At 36.2% G+C, this 22,661-nt stretch overlaps 1 protein-coding gene across 1 annotated transcript in view; it reads right to left on the bottom strand.

Annotated features, from left to right (window-relative positions):
* Positions 1-364: 364 nt before the first annotated feature.
* The window catches only part of SLF1 (SMC5/6 complex localization factor 1), a 29,826-nt gene continuing 7,529 nt past the window's right edge, over positions 365-22,661 (bottom strand). Inside the window, exons 6-17 of the mRNA XM_088533748.1 lie at positions 21,558-21,611; positions 20,042-20,200; positions 19,327-19,493; positions 17,862-17,999; positions 17,048-17,213; positions 10,710-10,854; positions 8,499-8,644; positions 6,529-6,698; positions 5,963-6,075; positions 3,937-4,029; positions 3,364-3,546; positions 365-915 (exon numbers count right to left, since the gene is read on the bottom strand). Coding sequence (XP_088389874.1) covers positions 413-915; positions 3,364-3,546; positions 3,937-4,029; positions 5,963-6,075; positions 6,529-6,698; positions 8,499-8,644; positions 10,710-10,854; positions 17,048-17,213; positions 17,862-17,999; positions 19,327-19,493; positions 20,042-20,200; positions 21,558-21,611 — 2,037 coding nt within the window. The 3' untranslated portion in view covers positions 365-412. The remainder of the gene's footprint in view (positions 916-3,363; positions 3,547-3,936; positions 4,030-5,962; positions 6,076-6,528; positions 6,699-8,498; positions 8,645-10,709; positions 10,855-17,047; positions 17,214-17,861; positions 18,000-19,326; positions 19,494-20,041; positions 20,201-21,557; positions 21,612-22,661) is intronic.

Raw genomic sequence — 22,661 nt, 5'->3', positions numbered from 1 at the left:
ACACTTGTATCGTAAGTAAAAGTGGTTCGTTAAAATTCAGGTAACTTAAGGATTGCCGGCCTTCAAAGCCGAAGTGGAGTAAGGCACAGGAGTGGTAACAAAGATTTCCAGGACAGAAAAAGCAAAGTTTAACTTAGTGCAAACAACACAGCATCCTCCCGAGGTCAGCATGGACATCCAGATCTCTCTGACAGCTAGAAGGCATTGGAATTGGGGAAGTTTTGACTAAAAAAAAAAACGCACTGAATGAGTGCAACTCACTTCCAGGTTCCATTAGGGGAAATCCTGAAATCATGGGAGCTGTTACTAGGGTCTCTGTGAAACTTCCACTTTCTCGGTTCCTACGAAAACAACGTTTGCCCAATACCAGTGCTTAGCAGTCAAGCCTTAACCCATGGAACTGGCTTGGAAGTTAAGTGCTGAGAAGATGTGAAGCAGAGAGCTCATTTCCCATCACCATAGTTTCCAGCGTTGCCAGTAAAGCCTTCAGCTGTTCTCCAGAAGAAACAATCATGTTTGCAGGTATTTCTTGGAGAAGATGTGGAAGCTTTTGAAAAGTTTCTAGCTCCCTAAGATACATATCTACTAACCAATCACCAGAAAAAATATTTTTCAACTTGGAGTCATTACTAGGCATTACTGGGAAAGTATTTGAACAGGATACCCCTCCGAGAGCTAAAGTAAGGGGTGAAGACAGATTATAAACCGAACAAAAATTTAGCAGCATCTTATTAAATAAAACTAAGCACAGTTCTATCTGCTGATTGTGGAAGTCTTGTTCTGTGCGCTCACAGAAGCTTTCAACGGTCTCTTCTGGATGGACAGTATTCAAAAGTTCTTGCTTTACTGGCAGGGATTCAACGTAATCCAGTGGCAATTTCCCACTGGAGTCCCTCTGCTGCAGAAGCACCGGTCCTGCAGGAAAAACAAACATGGATAGTGACAGCATGCTCAATTTGGCAGATGAACAAGATTTTGGGCTGTTTTCTCTGACAGCAGCTAGGAGTTTGTTTTAATTCCTTTTTGTATTAGGTTAGGTTGAAGCAACTGATGGGTCACATATTTACCATCCACCAATCTAGAAGAAGTAGACAGAGCCCTTAGAACAGTTTCTTTATCATTTTTACTGTAATTTTCTTACCAATTTTGCTAAGTTGCAAGATAAACATTATTCACCTAGAAGTGGAAAAGAGATCCAAATGTGTCTTATTCTAAAACTTCAAGTAGCAATACACAGAAAATGTAAAAGGAAATTACAGGCTGTTATATTTGCTGAAACCAACTCCAAGCTATAGGTCATTACGATGATCTTTATTTTTCCCTTTCTGGATGGTGCAGCTGACCTTGTCCTAAGCCATGAAGCAAGATAAACTGTTTTGGCAGGAACCCTAGTCTCCCTCCACAACTAAGCTACAGAATTTGTTCTTAGCAAATTGCTGAAATGCGAAAGTTAAGTATTACAATAAATAAAGTAATTAAATGGCAATGTTACCCATTCAGATTATGCTGGATTCTCTTTTTGTTATTTCTTTTTTATTAGTACAAGGGAGCTATTAGTGTTTAAACAATTTGCAAATGTCTGGATGAGCTTATGAAATGCCCCTCCACTAAGAAAAAAAAGGGGGTTGCACATCCTAGAGGTGGTGATTTTCATAGAAGGACACAACAGAAATCCTTGTATGTGGATTCGGGATACAAGGATAAAGTAATGATGCAGTTTGATAACTTGAGTGTATTTTCAAGAATCTATTTTAATTACCAGATGCCATGGCTAATGATTTCACCTCATTACCCATTATTAGAGTGAGAATACAGCAGTGCTGTTTTACTCCATCTCTGATTTTGTAAAATAACTCACTTTTGCAAGTTGAAAAGGGGGCAAAAAGTAAAAAGAGACTGCAGGGACGTATTGAGCTGCGTAAATACCCGCTGAATGAGTCACACGCTTTCTGGCACAGCGTTGTCAGCTACTTGACAGGCCCAAGGCCCGAGTGTGACACAGGCCAGACACGGGTATGCGCAGCCCGCGGCCTTGCCAGAGGACCTTGATGAATGCAAGTGTGGGTAGATCTCGTCCCCCAGGACAGCAGCATCATCCATCGCCTGCTCTCCACAAAGCCCTGGAAAAAGGCAGAGCTGTCAGGGCGATGCCACTCGCAGTCAAGGAGCCGGGCTGGCTAAAAGATCAGCAAGGGCCTCGCGCAGAGTGAGGGAGGCAGCACGGGTATTGGCTCGGGTGTCAGGGCCGTGGTACAGCAGAGGCGTGAAACACCTGGGAGCCCCCGCAGTGCCGCTCGGCAGACACAGAGGCAGAAGTGCAGGGGGATGTACTGACTGCGAGACGGTGCTGGTAGGACACGCACAGACGTAGCCTTTAGGGGGCAGGAGAAGACTGCAAATCCAGCCATCTCTGTCAAGAAGGCAGTAACATTTTGTTTCTCGAGCTTAATTAAGTAATAGGCTGTCTAAATGCAGGGTATTCTTTTGCCTTATGGCTGTATGTGGACGGATTTCTTTTTTCTTTTTTTTTTTTTTTTTTTTGACAAATTCTGGACTCAAGATACAGTGCACAGAGATTAAATCGACACAGCAGGTCAGCAGGAAGGAACACTAATCTTAGTAAATGAAAAAAAGCGTTTGATATCCAAGCCCATTCTTTGAGGTGCTTTCTTTAGGAAAAAAAAAAAAAAAAACACACCCTACATGTTATGTTAATTATATTGCTACAGTGTATTTCAAGACAAGATGCATGTTCCCTGTCACTGAAGGAAAAATATTGTTCAAAACATTTATCATGTGTCTGCCTAAGGGGCAATGTATCTTTTTTTTAGAAATTCAGGCATCCCTCCCACTATTATCCCTAAACAGCAGTTATTGCAATTACAATATAGAGTCCCTTCTTAAACTAATTACCAAGCTAATTGTGTTCTTCAAAGACCATCACATTAATTTTCATAAATGCTGAACAAATTTATGTTGAAATACATGATTACATAGAGATTTACTGATCTATTTTTGCAAGCTAAGGTAAAAATAGATCAAAACAAAAGAAAATCCTTAGCACTGCTTGGTGCCTAGGTAGTCTTTATCTTCATTAATGAGTTTGGAGAACATAGTTACATATGGTGTAAAATGCAGAATAAAAACATAACCATATTGGGGAAAAAATGTGAAAATCCTGCTTAATCTCATATTCAGCTGATCAAGATAAGTGTGAAAACAGTAATATTTTTATTGTGACCAAAACAGCCTGGCTTAAAAATGTTTGAAAATAAATATTTTATAATAACATTGTATTTTAAGCAAAAAAAAAAAAAAAAAAGAAAAGGCAAACCCCCCGCCCGCCGCCTCGCAGGGACTCACTGCCGTGCCGCAGGAGCAGCCTGCCGATCTCCAGGTGCCCGGCGGCCAGCGCGTCGTGCAGCGGAGTCACCCCGCGCGCCCGCGCCAGCAGGTCGAGCCGCGGGCAGCGCCGCAGCAGCTCCCGCACGCACGCGGTGCTGCCGTGGTTGCACGCCTCGTGCAGGGGCGTCCAGCCAGCGTGGTCTGAATTATAAATGAAGGCAAGTTTTAGGAACGGGCGGGAGCGGGGATGAAATGCTAATGCCGCCGCGCGCTCTGCGTGTGCACACGCGCCAGGGTCGCGGTGGCACGCCGGGATTTCGAGCTGGGAATCGGGTTGAAAAGCATTCGAAAAAAAATAAAACTTTTATTTTTTTTAATATATCAATAGAAAACATGATGAGTGTTACCACGTACTCTAATTATAAATTAGCCTTTGATCAATTCTTGCTTTAAAGTCCTGATTTTGGTTTGCTTAAAATAACTAAGGCAATGTTCATGCTGTAAACGTAAACTTTATTTTCAAATGGCTCTATTTTCATATTCTCTGTCTGACTTCATTTTTTAGTTTTGTAGAGAAAATAAGGAGCTTACCTTTAACATTAACGTCTATGCCAGGGTAAGAGAGAAGCTGAATCAATCTCTCCACTTTGTTTCTTATGCAAGCTTTATGCAGGGCTGTCTCTCCTACCATAAAAAATTAATAGATTACACTAGACTAGGCAAGATAGCAACTAAAGAAAATAATCAAAGTGGATGGAACTAGGAGACCTGGCTATATGCCAGAAAATTCAATAATAAGTAAGATATTCCTTTGTCCTGTTTAACCATCTTTTAGGAAAATTCAAAAAAACCCACAGAGCTTCTGTTCCACCAGAAATGAAATGAACTGCAAAAGGTTTAGCACGGGAATTATCTCCCCCCAGTTCAAGGTTTAAAGCTTCAATCATGCTATAAAAGCACCAATTGATCACAGAACACCAAAAATACTGGGTTTTGAAGCAATAAAACTTTAGAGTGCAGTTGCCCTCCCTTAAATTTATTCATAAACCTACGTTAAAATGTATAGTTCTTTTTACACAGCGTTTATAGCTTAAATCAAATGAATGCTTCTGGCTAAGCACGAGTGCCTCTACACACCCACGTACAATTCAGAACTTCAGATCTGTTAGCAGATGGTTTGCTCTTTCTCAATAGGCTGCCTGACTTGGCTACAGTAGCAAGGGAGGGGGGAAAGAGAGAAATAAATGAGGGGGTCCTAATAAAAAGAAAATAAAAGAGAGAGAGAAAATCTTCTGGAAAAAAAAAATACCAAGTCTTAGTATCATGTAAAGCTGAAGTAAGTGTGAAAAATTGAACAGCAAGTAAGTGACAAATGCTGTTTATAGGTAAAGATACCATTAGTCTCTGCATGATAAAAACTTCAGACCCATTCTAAATGCTATTTTGCTTTCACTAAGTGATTAGGTTTGAACAAGAGCCAGAGGAAAATCTAGATGCCAGGTGAAAGATGACGCACCAAACATCTTAGCAATGAAAAATATCTTGGGCTAAATCTCTCAGCCTTTGTGATAAGATTAACATGGTATATTTTGTTATATTAATACTTTCACTGCGTAAATCTGTCAGCTCCATCCTTGTTCTTTTCAGCAAAAGATACTACTTACGATTTTGGCAGGGGAAGAATGCCCTAGTCCTTCAGCTCACTTTTCTTTGTAAAAGTCAGCATGTAATAATTCACATCAATTTTACTTGCAAAAGCAATAAAGAGAAGAGGGACCAATTTTAAAAATGCATGGTCTGGCTCTGTTACTGAAGCTCGCTCAAATCCCCAAAGAGGGTTAGGTTTTATGTCCGTCAGTGTTTGTGACACAATTCTGATTCTATTTTTTTTGAATGATCATGGCTTGCCTTTGCCATTTTTTTCTAAGCCTCCTCATGGGCACCATTGTTAATATGGTTGCATTTTAAAGGACATAGGCAAATTTCTGATGATGATGATTAAAAAGTAGTTCCAGCAAATAAGCTTGTTCAGGTAAAGCCTTACGTAAGTACATTTTATTAAATTTGTGTAATAAGTGGGCACCAAATGAATTACTGCAGTGCTGTTTTATTCCTTAGGTACTTGAGTTCCAGTATAGCTAAGACAAAAGCCAAATGCCTTTCAGAGTCTGGGCTGAATGCCTGGAAGAAAACAGTCCATATGCTTAACACAGCTACGTAACATAGCATCCTCCTCGGGCTTTGTTCACAAAATGTCTAGGCCTGAAAGAGACGAAAACCGAATTAGACTTTCAAATCAGAAGACGCTGATCCTAGCGAGCACAGGTTGAGGTGGATTAGCAAAGTAAGACGGGCAGGGCGGGAGTGAGCTCGCCCAAGCTGCACACTGTATTTGCTGGCTCGGGGGGAGGGCAGAGAGGAAGGCAGCTTTATCCCACCGTATCTACGATTCCTCCTTTAAAACAGATGCTGAAGGAAGAAACAGGAACCAGAGGGAAATATTTCCTCGACTAGGCAGTCATTTTAGCTCAGCATCCATAAGGACGAGATTTCTAAACCTGAAACTGTTGATTCGACCCACTGAAAGTCCTTAACATGAATTAGATAAATAGAATACCTTTAATATTGGTCTTGTAAAGATGAACATCTTCAGCCAAAGGGTGGCAATTCTCTTTGGTTCGTGAAACCTCTGCTTTTGCTCGAAGCCTCTTTGCTAATGGAGGGCACTCACTGGAAAGACAGCAAAGTGGACACATGTCTAAAACCCATATATTATATTTTTATATACATATAATGAAAATTGTTACAGCATGTATATATGTCATACTTAGATCCACGCATTTCAGAGCTATTTCTGAAAGGTCTTAAGTAATTGCTGAGTCTTGTAACAGTATTGAAAACATTAATAAAAGTAAATTTCCCACAGTTAAACTCTTTTCAGGGTAAATCCATAAGCCTCCATTAAATTTAACACTGGGAAAATATATCAGACCACATATCTGCAGGATGAAGGGTACGGGGGAACCCCAGCCTAGAGGTGTTACAGGTTTATAGTAGAGCTTTCTGTCAGTCTTGGTAATTTATAGACAACAAAACAGGTCACATAAAGTTCAAAAAATGTGTCAGGTCAGGAGCTGTCCCCCAAAGCAGAATAAAACTGGTGATGTTATAGGTATTACTCACGGTAGATCAGGCAGCACTTCGACTTGGTTCTGCTTATCACCATTTAGCATCAGTAATGCCCTCTGAGACTTGGGGCACGGCCGTTGCCCTATTTTCCTTCTCTTTGCTTTCACGATCTTCCTTGTCTCACGTGCGCCTATTTCTCCTAAAGCAGGCAAATAGGAACAGACCTGTTGCAGAAGTAACATTATCAGTGACCATGTGCAGGGTAAGTTAAAATGTCGTTTCTTCTCTTGTACTTTATGTAATAAAACCATCCACTCATAGCTTGCTGTATCTGAGTTTTTAAAAATATGATCCCTTAATGATGTTTGCATATATAGATTGTTTAAAGCCCCCTTCTGCAACTTTTTCATATTGATGTTTTAGTGTATCTTACTTGGTATTTCACACTTGCTGGCCTCAGAAGTGAGGGGGCTCTGTCTGAGCGAGAATCCTGGGTCTCTCAGGACTTTTTGGCAGCTGAGAAAATTTTGATCTGGACAGCTTCAGTCCTACAGCAAAGCTAATTGATTCTCAGGTAGTTAATGGAAATATTTACCAGCTTTTCTACTCCAAGCAAGTAATTTGGCAAAGAAATGCCACTCTCCTAAAAGTGAGCGCTGGACTAAGCCGGTGGGTCTGGTGCAGACAACAAGCAAGTTGGGTGCTAACAAGCTCTCTCTTAGGTGCTCTCGCACTGCTCGGATAACCTCAGATGGATGGCAAAGATGTCTTGGCTTCTTTCCAGCAATTCAGAGGCTCCAATCCACTTATACCTCTCTTTTTAAAAAAGCACACAAGTTGTTCCAGTTTGGCAAAAGCACAAGAAATAGCTCAGAAAGGGGACTCATTCAATGATTATCCAGAAGTGAAAGCAGATTACATGTCACCATGTCTAAAGAAAGATACTTGAAGAAGACTTTGAGTACCTAACATACCAGAACCTGCAAGCTACTTGCAACTGGTGAGTGACCTCTTGGTTGTGCCCAGCAGAGTAGAAGGGCACCTTAGGGAACCCATAGAAAAGCTGAGCTGACAAAGTGCTATGAGAGGACAGGTGGCAAAATGGATTCACAGTTGATAGTTACTGTATGGAATGAGCAGAAGGCAATTGTTACCCAAATCATTCAATTTGTGGTGGAGACTGATTGATCATGATGGCCATATTAAAATTAGCCATTGTTACTCTGGATGTGTTGACACGTTAAATGCTAGATGTATAGTTTTATTTTAAAACTTTTGATAGTCTTTTGTTCAAGCTGTGGTTAAACATCATGTATGATAAACAATGAATCATCTCTGTTCTTAATAAGCTCCTACAAAATTTGGGGAAATCTCTGCTTAAAAAACATATGAAGGTATAAAGTTATATTGCTTTGACCTGTAGAACTGTATGTCCTTGAGAAAGAGTGATGGATTCCATGTGGGGGTTACACATATATATGGGGGTTTGGATTGCTGAAATGCAACTGTATTTTAGGGCATGTCACTGCTGATACATCTCCCTCCTGCCAGCAGTGATGCTTTTGAGAATTTCTTTAACAGTTTTCGTAATGTGTATTTCCTCATCAACTACCATAGCAGAATACTAGAAAATAACTCCTTCAAAAAATCTGAAGAAAAAATCAGGTAAATAATTTTTTTCTTAATTGCTGATGTAATTACAATGCATTTTTCCTTAATTACAAAAGTAGTATTGCAATAAAGTATTCACATCAGTGACTATTATTTTTGCACTGTGACTTTTCATATTATTTGCATGTAAACTGATTAATTCATAGTGGTATTACAGATCATTTGGCAGGAAAAAATTACCATTGTTTTGAACCCTGATCTTCTGTAAAACAATTTAGTGGAATAAGATGTATGCAATGAATGTGACCTTAAACCACCACAAAATGAGATGTTTTTTATTATTCATTCATGAATCTACTACTTGTTGCATACTTAAGAGTGCTAGATTATTTAGGAGTGCAAGAGTTACTTACTATTTTCTGAAGAGAGAGAGGTTCTGTAGAAATAGGTATATTCCTCTGTAAACATATTTTTTTAAAAACTGCTTCCACAACAAACATTTGAAGCCAGAGAGATGGTATGGAACAAATGAATGCTTTTAATTCACGTACTGAAAAGTCTGGATAAAAATAAAGGGGAAAAAAAAGCCTTAAAATTGGAATATGCCATCATCTTGTAATGAGTCCAGTTTCTGAACAAACGAGCATCAATTTTTTAAAAGGCAAAACACTGCTCATATTAATGAATTTTCTAAAATGCTCTAAATACAATCATATAAATGTTTCACCATGATTTTGAAAATGAAATTATTTGGGGGGGAAGTTAGTTACATGAGAGATCATCTTTAAAATTAATTGAAGCAATGCAAGTACAATTCAATGTGAACAAAGAAATTGGTGTCATGCAGGGTAATCTATAAATTCTATCTGTAATCAGGTCTTAAGCAGATTACAACACCTTTCTGAATTTTGAATTACTTCAAAAAATGTTACAAAAAGAAAAAAACACACACACACGATGGACAATAGTGGGCCTACATCAGGTTAATGTCTGGCATATTTTTTTTAAAAGGAGACAGAATGGATGTTTTGTCTTAGGCTGAGCTTTTTATTTTGATTTTAGCAAAAGAATTTTGTCAAAATAGTCACTGGAAAGCAAGGTCTGCCAAGATGAGGAAAGTCGTTACTATATTGAGGGACTATTTTTTTGGGTTAGAAATGCTCCCTCCGTAACTGATCTACAGACTCAATTCAAAGAGAAGAACAAGATTTAAAAGTACAGATAGTTTCTCCTGTAAGCTCAGCAGAATCTTAGAAGAATTTTGCGATAGTTTTAGGGGCTTTAAGTGCAGAACTAAGTGGTAGTGATCATCAGCAAGTCAAAGAATCTTTATTCTTTATAGCCAGACTACGATCGTTATTCTTGTGAATGCTCTGAATAGCTGAAGGATAGCATAAAGAGTATCATTTTCCATTCCTGGACAGGCAACTAAGAAAGTCTTACTACATATACATATATACAGAGGATTTTCCCTACTTTTTTAAAGCTAGAAAATCCTTTGGAGAGGTTGCAATAGTTATGGATACTAAAGGTTCCATTCAGCTGTAATTCAGCTATATTCAGTCCCAAGTTCCAAGTCTTTTAAAATCAAAGGCAGAAGATGAGGTTTCAGATCATTTTCTTTTTGTAAGACTGGAGTACAACTATTTGTCTAGAGACTAAGATTTTAGTTTCATGTTTTAAGAACAGTTCTTGTCAACTTTTCCAGGTAAGTGAGGCCACCATCTCTTTACATGAAGCCCGCACCTGTCTCTAGAGAAAATGATGATTGAAATCAAGATACTCATAAAGGTGTAATAACTGAATCACAGTCCTCCCTCTATTTTGCAATATTTAGATAGATATATTTATAAAAAAGCAGTTTTGGTGGAAAAGAAGTTTGAAAACAAAATAAAAACCATTTAATGTTTTTCTTGAGGATATTTTTTGGTCTTTTTAGTTTCTTCTCCTAGCTGCTGAAAGAACAGATATCCCAACAGAAGCTCCATGGTGGGTTGTGGCTCCCTTCTGTACCTAGCTTATTTAATGAACAAGAGGAATAGTGATGCAATACTCATTTCACTCTCCCTCTCATGCTTTCTACCCATATTATTTGGCTAGTAATTTAAGGATTTGAAATGTGATCCTGATGTGTTTCCATTTGAAGTCTGTGTGTGTTAAAGAGTTGAGGTTAACTTTTGGACTTAGTGCTGAAGTGAAGTTAACAAGTGACTTTGTTGAGTGAAAAGCTAAAGTCTCATCCAAGAACTGGCTTTAGCTAAGGTGTCTCCAGATTTCTCTCTTAAGTTATTGCCTAAGTCTCTTCCTAAACTGCCTACTGAGCTCCATGGAACTTGTATTTCCTTTCTTTTTCACACAGTGTAATCTTGATTTCATGTTAAAGCCTATCAAGATTTGTTTGGCTGAATGTTAAAAGGAATACTTGGTCTACTTGGGATTTCCTTGAGACAGATGCACACACATACACAGAACATAAATCACGGTTCCATGGATGAATGCACATCACTCTATGAGACTCCAGGGCTACAATGGAAGATAAGATATGACTTATATAAGTAAAGGACTTTAGTTAGGACTTTACTGAATCTGATTAAAAGATTTTGAGATGCTTTTCAAACACTCACCATCACACGAAATGTCGATGTAATGTGCCAAATCAGCTACTTGAGAAAAGACATTTCTGTCCATAAGGAAACCTGAGAGGATCCAGTATTCCACTGCAGTTCCAAGAATTGCATTTAATATATTAGCTATTTCACATCTGAAAGTCTAAAAGGAAGAAAAAAAGAGCATTTATGGACTGGTGTTATATAACAAATCTACATTGATGGTATCTTATCAATAATATTAAAAAATATCTATAGACAAAACCCCATCAATTGCCAAATCATTTCTTCACTGTTTTTTTGTTTGTTTGTTTTCCTGCTCAAGAGCTAACCGTTGCATCCTGATCAGTAAAACTGATATGCTACTGATGCCACAACAACCAAGACTTCTCATTGGAGAAATAAAAAATATTTGGAAACACTTAATATTGGCTGGGTAGAGCACCACTGCAAGAGCCGGCAATAGCTGATCCAAAGGTAAGTCAAATCTCTCCACACAACACTTCAGTGGGCCATGCTGAAACCCTCTATGCAATGATTCTGAAATGAGTTACTCCTCTGACCATGCAGCAAAGTCACAACGTGTGCAACTGTGAAAGAAGTATAACCTGGGAGAATATGTGCATGCACAGTGGCAATACACAGAATTCAGTTGCCAAAAGCAATCCACCTAAGGTAGGTCATCGCTGAGATACAGAGCTTCTACACTGCTAAATCTTGCTACACATGTTCCTGTATAAGAGAATGTATGCTCAGGCATATTGGACAATGGAAAATTTTGGACAAGAGACAAACAAGTAAGTACTTACTTTTCTATTTGAGATTTTAAAGAATTCCTTAAAGGAAACAGAACTGTTCTGTGTTTTATTGTGCTGTAATACCACAATGAATTATTTTTCTGATATTTCTTTGAGACCAAAATATGTTCAAAGATCAGTTTAAAATAATGTAATAGGATTCCCTCAGGAGCTGAGAAGCACCACTGACTGTGAAGTGTTTTCAGTTTGAGTTTCATCAATAAATCAAATAGACATATATAAGAAGAGGAACAGAAAGACTATGGCATAGTAGAAAGACCACAAAACCATTTGTGGAAAGCCTACATAACTAGTGTCCATTAACAGCTACTTAACAGCAGCAATAGACTTGCTTGTCACTCAAAAGCAAAGGAATAAGGGCACTGACAAGAGCTTGCCTGTAGAGACTGTGGAGTCTCCATCATGGAGAGGTTTTAAGAAATGGTTGGACAGACATCTGGTAGGAAGGTCTCACTGGAGAGCCTAGGTGATGTTTAAGATCCCTGGCAGCCATGCTTCCTCATATTCTGTTTGATTACTTAATGATTTGGTTTGCCTCTCTCTTTGCTATATACAAATAATTCACTTCAGATGAACTGTGCGATCTCAACTTAGAAACTTGGTATGACAGCTCAGTAATATTTAAATCCATTTTTCAGCTAGTATTTAAGTACTTAAACATATGTATTACTGCTTACTTCCTGAAGATTCAGGAATAGAAAGTAAAGACACAATTTAAAATGCATTTAAATGTCTTGAAGTATGCATGCCTCCTTTATTATTGGAACCCATGGCAAAACATTGGTGAATCACCTCATCAACAGTTCTTCAAAGTAAGTAATTCATATAAATGCAGCAAATCAGAATTTTAACAGAGATAAGTGACAAGATCAAGGTCAAATGTATATAGTTTCAGGTAGATACTGATGTTCTGAGGTATATATATATGTGCAGGCCACCTATTAAGCTTTTCTTGCTTGCTCTTCAAGCACTAGATTGTCTTATTTGATCTATGCCATCAGATACAAGGAAGGAGAGAAAAACAAAAACCCCGATCTTGAGGCATTAGTTTGAAATAACTACTGCTAATACACTAATGACATTCCACAAAGTCAGAAATACAGTTGCAGCCCAAATCTGGCTGATACCCAAGCTGTAACGATGTCTGCACAGCTGCCCGTCTCTATGCAGTGACAAGGAGAGCCCAGATAATGCCAACTGGCGTAGGCTTAGCCGGCTGACATTATGCTGAAACAACAGCAGTATAAACAAGAGCTTCTCCTTAATAATATCATGAAATAAATGACTCAGTGTTACTCTCCAGGGAAAATGCTCCAATTTATGGAAAGCGTTATCTATCTTAAAAATATTAACATATCTTTTTTTTTCAAACACAAAGTAATAGAAACATAGGAATGAAAAGGAAAACAAAGAAAACTTTTCCATTGAGCATGGGAATTGCTACCATGTCTGACAAAACAACACTATGCACATAAACAGTTCCTGCTATTCAACTAAAGAGGTTAAAACTTTAAAAGAAAATTCTTCTGTTTTTTTCAACTCTACTGCTTTCTGTTTTACAGCTGTATTTTCTTTTGAAATTAAATTAGTATCTTTAACTACAGACTAAAAGAAAATGAATATCAACAAGTGAAAAAAATTTAGTCACTTTTTAGATTTTAAAAATAAAATCTTATAAGGCTAAGTCATCTGTGAATGTCAATCAATAATAAAGCAATTTACAAGAGCTAGTTTATTCTTGTACACATACAAAAGTAACACTTTTATTCCTGCATATGAAATAATAAATTACTCATATAAATTACATGAGTTGCTATTTTATTAACAGATGCAATTTCAGACTAAGTAAATCCTTTTTAAAAGGAGTTTTTTCTTCACTGTTATTTAGATAAATTGTCAGACTATTAGTCACTGATAGATGATACTTCAGTCAACTAAAATTGAGAATATTCAGAAACTACTGATTTTGTCCCTAAGGTTTACTACTATAACTAATTTTTACTCAAACATGGTATGAAGCTAATAAAGTTTTAACAGATTGTTTCTTTATAAGACAGCAAAGTTCAACATGATTCTTGCAGCTATATTAAGAAATCATTCAATTCTCCTCCTCCCCCTTTTCCCCATAATGCATTTTTAAAATTCGTAAAGAACACTGTATTACTATAAAATGTACTCCTTCATGCATTAGGAAAAAATAAATCATGCAGAATTATTTTTTCAAAGAATATTCAATCATAACAAATTTACCACCAGTGGTCCAATTTACCACTTTTTTTTTTCAAAATCTCTTTCTTGTTCTTATTGTTGAGAATCAAAACTATCATCTCACAGAAAAAAAAGCACTGAAGTGAGTGGAGGCTGTGCTACCATGCAAGAGTCGTAGCAGTACAACTGATCTCTGCTAGCTCAGCAAACGCAATTCCTAGATTGCCATTTCTTTTTTTTTTTTTTTTTCTTCAAGTACAGCACTCCAGTGATAGAAGTTTCATAGCCTGTTTTACTGCATGTAAAAGCTCTCCCAAGAAAGCATTTAACTTGCAAAAAAGTTCATTTTAACTTTCCGGGTTTGAATTACAGTACACACCTTACAGAACTGTTTTTTTTTTTTTTTTTTTTTTTTTCACATGGCATAAACAATGCTTTTAGGACAATGCAGTATTCCTCCAGTGCTTGCAAGAAAGCTTCAAACATAAAATGAAAGGATTCTCTTTCTCTCCCCTTCCTAATGCTATGCAAGGTTGCTCTTATTACATCATGAGCATCATTAAACATTAAACAGTATTATTGGGATGACAAATACTGCTACTTGCTACTCGGGGACATAGTATCATTACGAAAAGCCATTTGGTAACTGAATGCTATTCCCACTATTACAAAAAAAAACCCTGTTTGTTCCTTTGTGCATCTAAATTTCAATTAAGAGCTTTCATGCAAGGAACCTTGATGAGGAGTTTCGTATCAAATCTATTATTTACTTTTGAGATATACCATTTATTTTAGAATTATATTTGAAACAGATTGAAAGAGTTCAAGTGATGGAAAAGCTACCACGTCCTTTGGCAGTACATTTTTAACTACAAGGATTGGGTATCAATTTTACCCCACTAAGTTGTCCTATTAGATCAACACAGTGAGGACTGAGAGCATCCAATTTCCTGTCACTAGCTTTATTCTGGTACTTTCAAAATAGAGTAAATCATATATAGCACAAGAAAGCAAATGTGCCCAGATATATAACTATTTCTTTCTATTTAATCATTCTTTCTTTTTTCTTTGTTTTTGATACAGGTTATTATAGATCTGAAAGAAAACAAACAGCCCCCGGACATTTAAGCCAGCAAAACTAATCAACCTATTTCACCATTTCACCATGGAGCTTCTAACTTAGTATACTACAGCTGTTTCTGTCTTGCACCCTTTTATCATTTTATGTTATTTTATTCATGGAAAAGGAGAAAACATCTGATTCTAAATAGCTAAAATAAAAATTGTTCACTTTTATCACTTACAGAAGAATGTGTTAGGCCTGAAAAAGCGTTTCAAGAAATTATTTTTCCATTTCTATTCACAGAGCATTTAAGGTGTTTCTTTCTTCCAACAGGTTAAACTTCTGTAAGCTGTGAGGCATAGTCATCTCCTCACACGCTGCTACCACCAGATGCTTTAATTCTGTCCCTGTACAGACAGTGGGAATGGCCGAGTAGCTCCTTTAAATGGGTTTCTGAGAGGCACTATGTGCATATTGTCAATGTACTGCTTCATAAGCAAACTGCTTTTAAACAGCAAAATTGGTAACAATTCATCATAAACTTAAATTGAAGAAAGGAAGGAAAAATTGTATCCAATTTGCTATACTTAATGGCATGGAAATATTCTGTTTTTACTTATGTATCTCTAAATGGTATTTCATTTCAGAATTTACTTTTGCCAAAAATTGTAATATATAAATATGAAGCTAAAGAATAAGGCTGTAGGAAAGACTGTACAAAATAACAGATATTATCAGACAGCTCTATTTTAAGGCCAGGAGTCATGCCTGTGAGGATATTATACATTACAGCATGTAAGAGGAAACCAGAAAAGCAATAAGAATCTAGAGTTTATGCTGAAGGGACAATTTTTATACATATATATGTATATTTACACACAGGTATGTACGTATAGACACAGATATATATTTATTTTATGTATATATATACATGTAAATTCTAAAGGTGAGGTAAGTTTCTGCATACTTCATGCTGTGTTTTATTTTTCTTAAAGTTTTTCATATACTTTGTGCTGTGACTGCCACAAGCAATTATTCTGCTTATGCAAAGAGCAGTTCATGAAACAAGTATGGTCGACAGTGCTGGAACTTGTCAAAAGAAGGCATGATAAAAAAAAAATAAAATGGTGCCTAAATTCAAACTGCAGACTCAACATCAGGAAACACATGAAAGCAGTCTCATTTTCCAAAGAAGCAGAATGGCCATGGAAATCAACTGAATATAAGCCTGTTTGGTGCTCAGTACCTCTGAAATGGTAGGTTGTTTAAATATAAATATTGGTTTAGAAGCCTAATTTTAGGTGCTTTTTTAATATCTTGACCAAGGATAAAAAGGCAGCACTGTTTCAGTATGGCTTCCTTTGATACACCTCAAAAAAGGTAGGAGGTCTGGCTAGGTAAAATGAGTGAAGCTGTCACTATGTTTAATCTTTCTGCTTTCTTAACACAATGAAGAACTACTATTATACGGAAAGTGCTTTTTTCTTGGGAATACTCGATTTTCTATTGTTGTTCTGCTACTGTGTTGAAAAAGTGAATGAGGTACCTATTTATTCTGTGCTTTCACAATAATTTAAAAGAGAAAGGAGAAACAGCAGTAAGTTTGTGCTTTATGTGAGCATCTAGAAGTCAAAGATGTTTTAGAACGCCTCTAGTTTCTGAAAAGAAAGAGGTGGTATAGAGGACCCTGGGTATCTTTCAGGTCAATGTCCTGCTGGTCAGTAGGTCACAGAACAGCAATTAAGTTGCCTTCAATTCCATTTTTATGAAAAGATATAGGGAAGATAACAAGCGAAACTAGAAGACTTGGGAAGAAAACTAGGGCATTTACTAAAATAAAATTATGTATAGCTGTAGAAAACAACAAAAACTGTTCTGCGAGCTTTCTCTTTCCAACATTTACTGAATCCAATCATTGTAAAGTAAGATAATCATCTGTTACACCTTATTGTTCGACAAGATGTGTTAAACTTGTGTCCCTAATGACTACAGTAACACCTGCTGGTAAGGGCATGTGAACATCTGAATGTAGCCACCAAGCTACTCGTGACTCCAGTTCGTTTCTTCTCTGCAGATCAATATGAGAATCTTACGGATCAATTCATTTCCTTTAGTGGAGCAAAACCCAGCATGCTTCACAACAAAAGGCAGATATAACAAGCAGCTGCAGTACTTACATATAATACCTCACAAAGAAACGAACAAAGGGACACCTTTTAAAAAATATGTTCGTCTTCATTATTTTATAGCATAAAATTCATACTCACATCATTTGTTCTATTCATTTCTTTATGGGAAAGTATGACCCAATCTGCTAAAATATTTATGTGTTTGGTAAAAAGCACCGAGGTTTCGCTTGCCAGCCAAAAGGTCTTCAGAAGAACTGTCTGTGGCATGACTTGCTGATGCTGTGAATTGGCCCTTTCAAACAAACTGTAAAATAAGAGTGAAAAAGTCTGAATCTTCATGCCACTTTGATTACTGTAGTTACTAGACAGGAGCCTTGTCTTCTGTCAAAACACACAAAGGTTTGGCAATTTTAAGTATAGAAAGATCAGACACAATTTCTGAGGAATAATAAGTACAATAATGATGACTATTACCGTCGAACTGTAGGAATTCTAATATTGTGCTAATATTATATAAAGTACAGACAGAGCAAAACCAAGTTTTTTATATTTCATAAACTAGAGATAATTATCTGCCTAGTAAAAGATAACATTTAACTCTTTTTTAAAAAAAAAAATCTGTAGGTTCAAACTCCTCTGTCTAAAATGAAAACTGAAATATTGTAAAGTCAAAAATGCAACTTTATGAGAAAAATTAAATGTCTACTGAAGCCTGTATTATAATGAAATACTAGGTTATGAAAAGTTAGAGACCTTAACACACAATTAGGAAAAAAAAATACAAATTGCAGTAAGCAAACTGAAAATTAAGAAATACAGAAAGAATTTCTAAGCAAACACATGCTTGTGAGAACCGTAGGGACATTAAAATAGGGATAAAACCTGCTGCAGATACAGAAGTGCATGTGAAATTGTGGAAAGTAATAAGAAAGAATTATCCTATAAAACCCACCTTACTGTCAGAAACTCTACTTCAGCTTTTACTAAATCCAAGAAAAACTTCAATAATGTTTTGTGAACTACCCTCTGTTCATCTATTTTTTCTGAAACTGAGACAGCATGACAAATGGTTTTGGAATAAAGGCAGGACCTGAAAAAAAAACACACACCAAAAAAATCTATTTGTATGATTAAAATGATATGCTGATTTACCAGAAAATAAAGGTAATTTTTACTTTTGACAATTTTGACAAATAAATACCTTGCTCCACAGCAACCTTCATCATTTTAAACACAAACTTATATGGTTTTAAAGCCAAATTTTCAGGCAAAAATAATAATGTGTATGAAATGGGACCTTTTTGGTCTCGACCAAATTCATATGTTGGCAATAGTGTAAACTTTATTATTTAGCTGTTAAATTTCTTTCCATGAGTTACTGTGTAATTTCTAAATTTAACAGTGCTTTGTAAAATTCCTGTCATTACAAGGTACTCCAGTACTACGGACTATGTTGTAACTCCTGTAAACCTTAGTTTACACAGCATTTCGCACAGATAATGTTTGACAAGATACAGTTTTCAGGCAAATCGAATGACTGCTTACATGATGCAGATGACTTTGAAGTTAAGTGCAGAATATATTTTTGAATGGAATTTTGACTATTCAAAGGAACATTTACAAAAAAAAAAAAAAAGAGCAAGTACACAATTGCAGGGTATTCATATCCTGCCAGAAAGTTCTATTAAGAGCTTAATATATATGATAAATTATTTCCCATTCAAGTGGCTTGTGACATGTTCCTAATCAAAATGATTAAATACTCAATTGCAATGATTCAAGTCCAATGACTTTCAAGACAAAGAGCATTTTTGCAATCATGTATTTGTAGTCACTGTTAGAGTATTTAAATATTATGTAAGGTGATATGAATTAATTTCTATTCAGAAGAGCCACAACAGAAAAAAAAAAAAGCAAAGTAAAGAATGTGGTAGCAACCCTAACAGTTGATGTATGCAGAGTCTTATATTTGTAGATACACAGAATTTAATAGACTTAGTGAACAAGACTGTAAATTTATGGCAATATGAAGCTTCATGTTTGGCAAGATAAAATTGAAAGAAGTTTCACAACTGCAGAAAGACACATATAGATAGATCCAAAGGTGCAACCCCCTCCCCAACTTAACTAGTATATAAATTATTCTAATTTCTGAAAATCTTAACAAAAATAAATATTATACAACAAAGGAGTAGAGAAGAAGCAAATGCAATCTTTTTCCTTTCCAATAAACGTCTCTACCTGTGTGCTAAGCCAAACCATCTAGTGAAAGGTCCAGACCTCACATGCAATGCTACACCTTCATGTGCAGTTAACTTATTTATACAGGTGAAAAAGTGACTGAACTCCAACTCCAACTCCCCTACCTCAATTTGTAGTAAAATAGCACTTATCTAATCCTCATTAAATTTTCTTACCTTACAAGCATCTCTATCAAGGACCATGTACCTTTCTTACAAACAGGACACTGAAGAAGGTCCAAATAATATCTTAACACAGAAGGAGACTTCCAAGGAGGATCAAGTTGGAGAACAAGGTACAAAATGTGAAAAAGTTTAGCAGAAAATATTGCATCAGCGTTTCCCTGTAATAAAATAAGAAAATAATATTGGCTGCATATTAGTCAGAGATCCATGATCACTAAGAATTTATATGTTTTCTTCATTCCTCATAATCCCAGTGGCAAAATTTAATTGTGATCAGTTAACGTGTGTGCAATTTAATGCAAAACTAAAAGCATTAGAACACAGAATTTCCATAAGAAAGAATAAAAAGAAGCGCAGCTTGCATTACTGTAGTATTCCAGTATCATTGCTTAGAACAAAATTTGAATTGAATTGAAGCTACTAGGTGAAAAAAAAAGTCTCACACATTTGCTGTTCTCCAAGCAGCAGAAATTCTGGGCTGGCTCGTTAATAATATTTAGCGCACTACATTCCTATGGCTTATAAATAATAGAAAAGATATTATTTTCCCCCTTAAAATAGGCAGCATTAAAACTAATGCATTGGTGAATAGGAAGTTAAGGGTTAATACTTGAAAAGAATCAGGAAACACACTGCTAATAGCAAAGATTATACTATTTCTATTTCCTAGTTTAATGTTTGTAGCAGTTAAGCCTGCAGATCTCACCAACAACACATGTTCTAGAAGTGAATGAAGAAGTTGCACAGGTGGTATACAGTACTGCTGGCTAGCTGCAAGTTCACTGATTACATCAGGAAAGAAATACTCTTCTACCAGTCCTTCAAGTACACAAAGTGAACCTCTAGACAGGTCAGCGTTTTTAACCTAAAAAATAAAATATTTTTGTAAGCAAGAGCACAGTTTTATACAACAGAATACAAATAAAACCTATGAAATTTATAAGATGTTGGTAAGAGATCTATAAACCATATAACTGCTTTATCTCCCTAGCACGCTTATTCCTGTATAGGATATCGCAGCACCTGCTAATGCTACAGTAGGAGAGGTATTGATCCCAGTGTATTTCAAAGCTCTAAAGAGTTTCTTAATAGCACAGAGCTCCCCTCTTATTCTCTGCCATTCATGACAGCAAAACATTTAACTTAACATTTAGGCTATCAGAGGACCCGTAAGGATCTATCAGGTTTAAGAAAATGCTAGATCTGTCCTGCAATTTCCCTATTACCGTCTGTAATTTCAGCTTTCCAAACCTTTCTGTAGATTACCGGTATGCAAGAGGTGCTAGTGCTGATGTTCTTCTCAACTACACTGCTATTCACCTCTCCCCTCCAGTCCAGGGTCAAGCTAAAGCCAAGAGGTGCAAGCCAGTTCCAACCACACCACTACTAGAGCGTAGTGCCTGGTAACTTCTGCTTGAAATCCAGCTACTTGGCTATTGGCTTGGCTTGGCTACTTGGCTTGGCTGAAGCCTTCAGGGAATGAGGGTCTCTCAGAGAATGAGCTCCTTTTCAGCTTTAGGAACTTGGTTTCCTAACTGAAACCTTGGTTTCCTAACTGGCCTATAACTGAGTCAGACCATATAACTAACTGGCTTAATGGCACAAAAAAATGAGAAATGAACTAAATGCTTTAGAAAAATTAAACTAAATCAAAGCAACCACAAGAAAGGACTGGAAAATATACTTGCTTCAGTGCATTCCCTAGCCTGCCTGATGATATTTAAAGCTTAGGCTTTAAGTTGTAAGAAGTTTAAGTTGTAAGAACAATTACTGTTTTTTTCTACACTGAAACAATCTTAGCTAAAAGTAAAAGCAAAAATGCATGAGTATTGCAAGAAGCAATACACAATTCTCCTTTGTTGCCACTGCAAAAAATACAGTGCTTGAATAATTTCAGATGCTGTAAAGCATATCAGGCCGTAATTGTTTCTTTTTCTTCTACAGTATCAGGTAAAGATCTGCTAAGCAGTAGTATTAAAAATTTTTTCAAGCTAAATAGTACAGTATTGAAAGCACTGTGAGAAAGACCAAATCTTGACATATACCCAGTATTCCAGTGAAGTTCTATTTATCTCTTCAATAATTTTACTAGTTTGATGGCATAATCTAAATATTTTTAATGTTTATTTGATTGATAGTTAATTTCAAACTAAGGGTGTGTTTGTTTAACTTCAGGATAAAATTCCTTGTACACAACATGCTCTCTCTCCAAGAATCCTTACCTCTGGATTGTGTTCATTCAGCTGGTCTATTTGGGTAGACTTATGTTTAACAGCCTGTAAAACAGGGTAAAGTCAAACTGTACATGGCGTACGAACAGACATATTCTATAAACATTGTATTAAAAAAAGAATGTTAATTTATAAGCATGACTTGAGCAAACAAATCTACATAACAGTCTATTTACATTTTCCTTTTCAATATTTAGATCACAAAATAATAAAACAGAGAACTAGTGGCCTAAAAGGAAAATAATATAGGCAATTTTTCTCCTCTTTAGTTTTCCTGTTATTCTTTTCTTTGCCCCTTGTTTAAGCAGTTGTTACACCATAACAACAATTTTATTAATTTTTGTCCTCTCAGATAAATGTGTTTTTATTCTTTCCATTTTTTCTGTGACAAAATATAAATTTTGGATTCATCTGGCAAGTTGACTAAGACCTGAAGATACGGCAACAGATGCAAAAAAATGTTATTACTAATATAGGTACCTTTAGGTACAGCCTAGTGTTATGATCGTATTAATATGTTTTATCAAAAAGTCTTTTGGGAGAGTTTGTCCTCAGGATTATGATTCTCCTGCTCATATCCACATAATAGTTTGAGGGAAAAACAATCATCTGCTAAGTAGCGCAACTCCAAGCAATTAACTGTTCTCTTTGCAGATAGGAAATAATGGTTAAAATTGTTAATGTACTGTGTTGACCATGATCAGAGACAGTGTCAACATTAAAATGAAAGACTGCGTTTAGCTTTATTTTTATGTGTAATAATAATTTTTTAAAAATCAACAAAAAGTTTGCTTGCTCTAGGATATGCTTGGTTTGTATAACTTGTTAGTGTAATTTAAGTAGATAACAGACAAGTCATTGAAAGACTATAATCTGATAAACCATTTTGTTGGACAAGACTAGCAATTATTAGATATATTACACTGAAATTTCAAGCAGTCCATCATGTCATGTCCATGCCTATCCCAACAGGGTATTATTAAACACTGCAGGCTAGAAGGCATTTGAATTTAAAAAAATGTTAAAATATCTAGTATCTACATTTTAAGATAAATTGTAAGTATTTTATATTTTATGCTAAGAAAGTGTAACTAA

This window comes from Tinamus guttatus, unplaced genomic scaffold (genome assembly GCF_059628265.1).
Source record: "Tinamus guttatus ecotype Peru unplaced genomic scaffold, ASM5962826v1 Tinamus_guttatus_pri_ptg000517l, whole genome shotgun sequence".
NCBI classification, from domain to species: domain Eukaryota; kingdom Metazoa; phylum Chordata; class Aves; order Tinamiformes; family Tinamidae; genus Tinamus; species Tinamus guttatus.
This window is presented reverse-complemented; position numbering and strand designations above follow the sequence as displayed.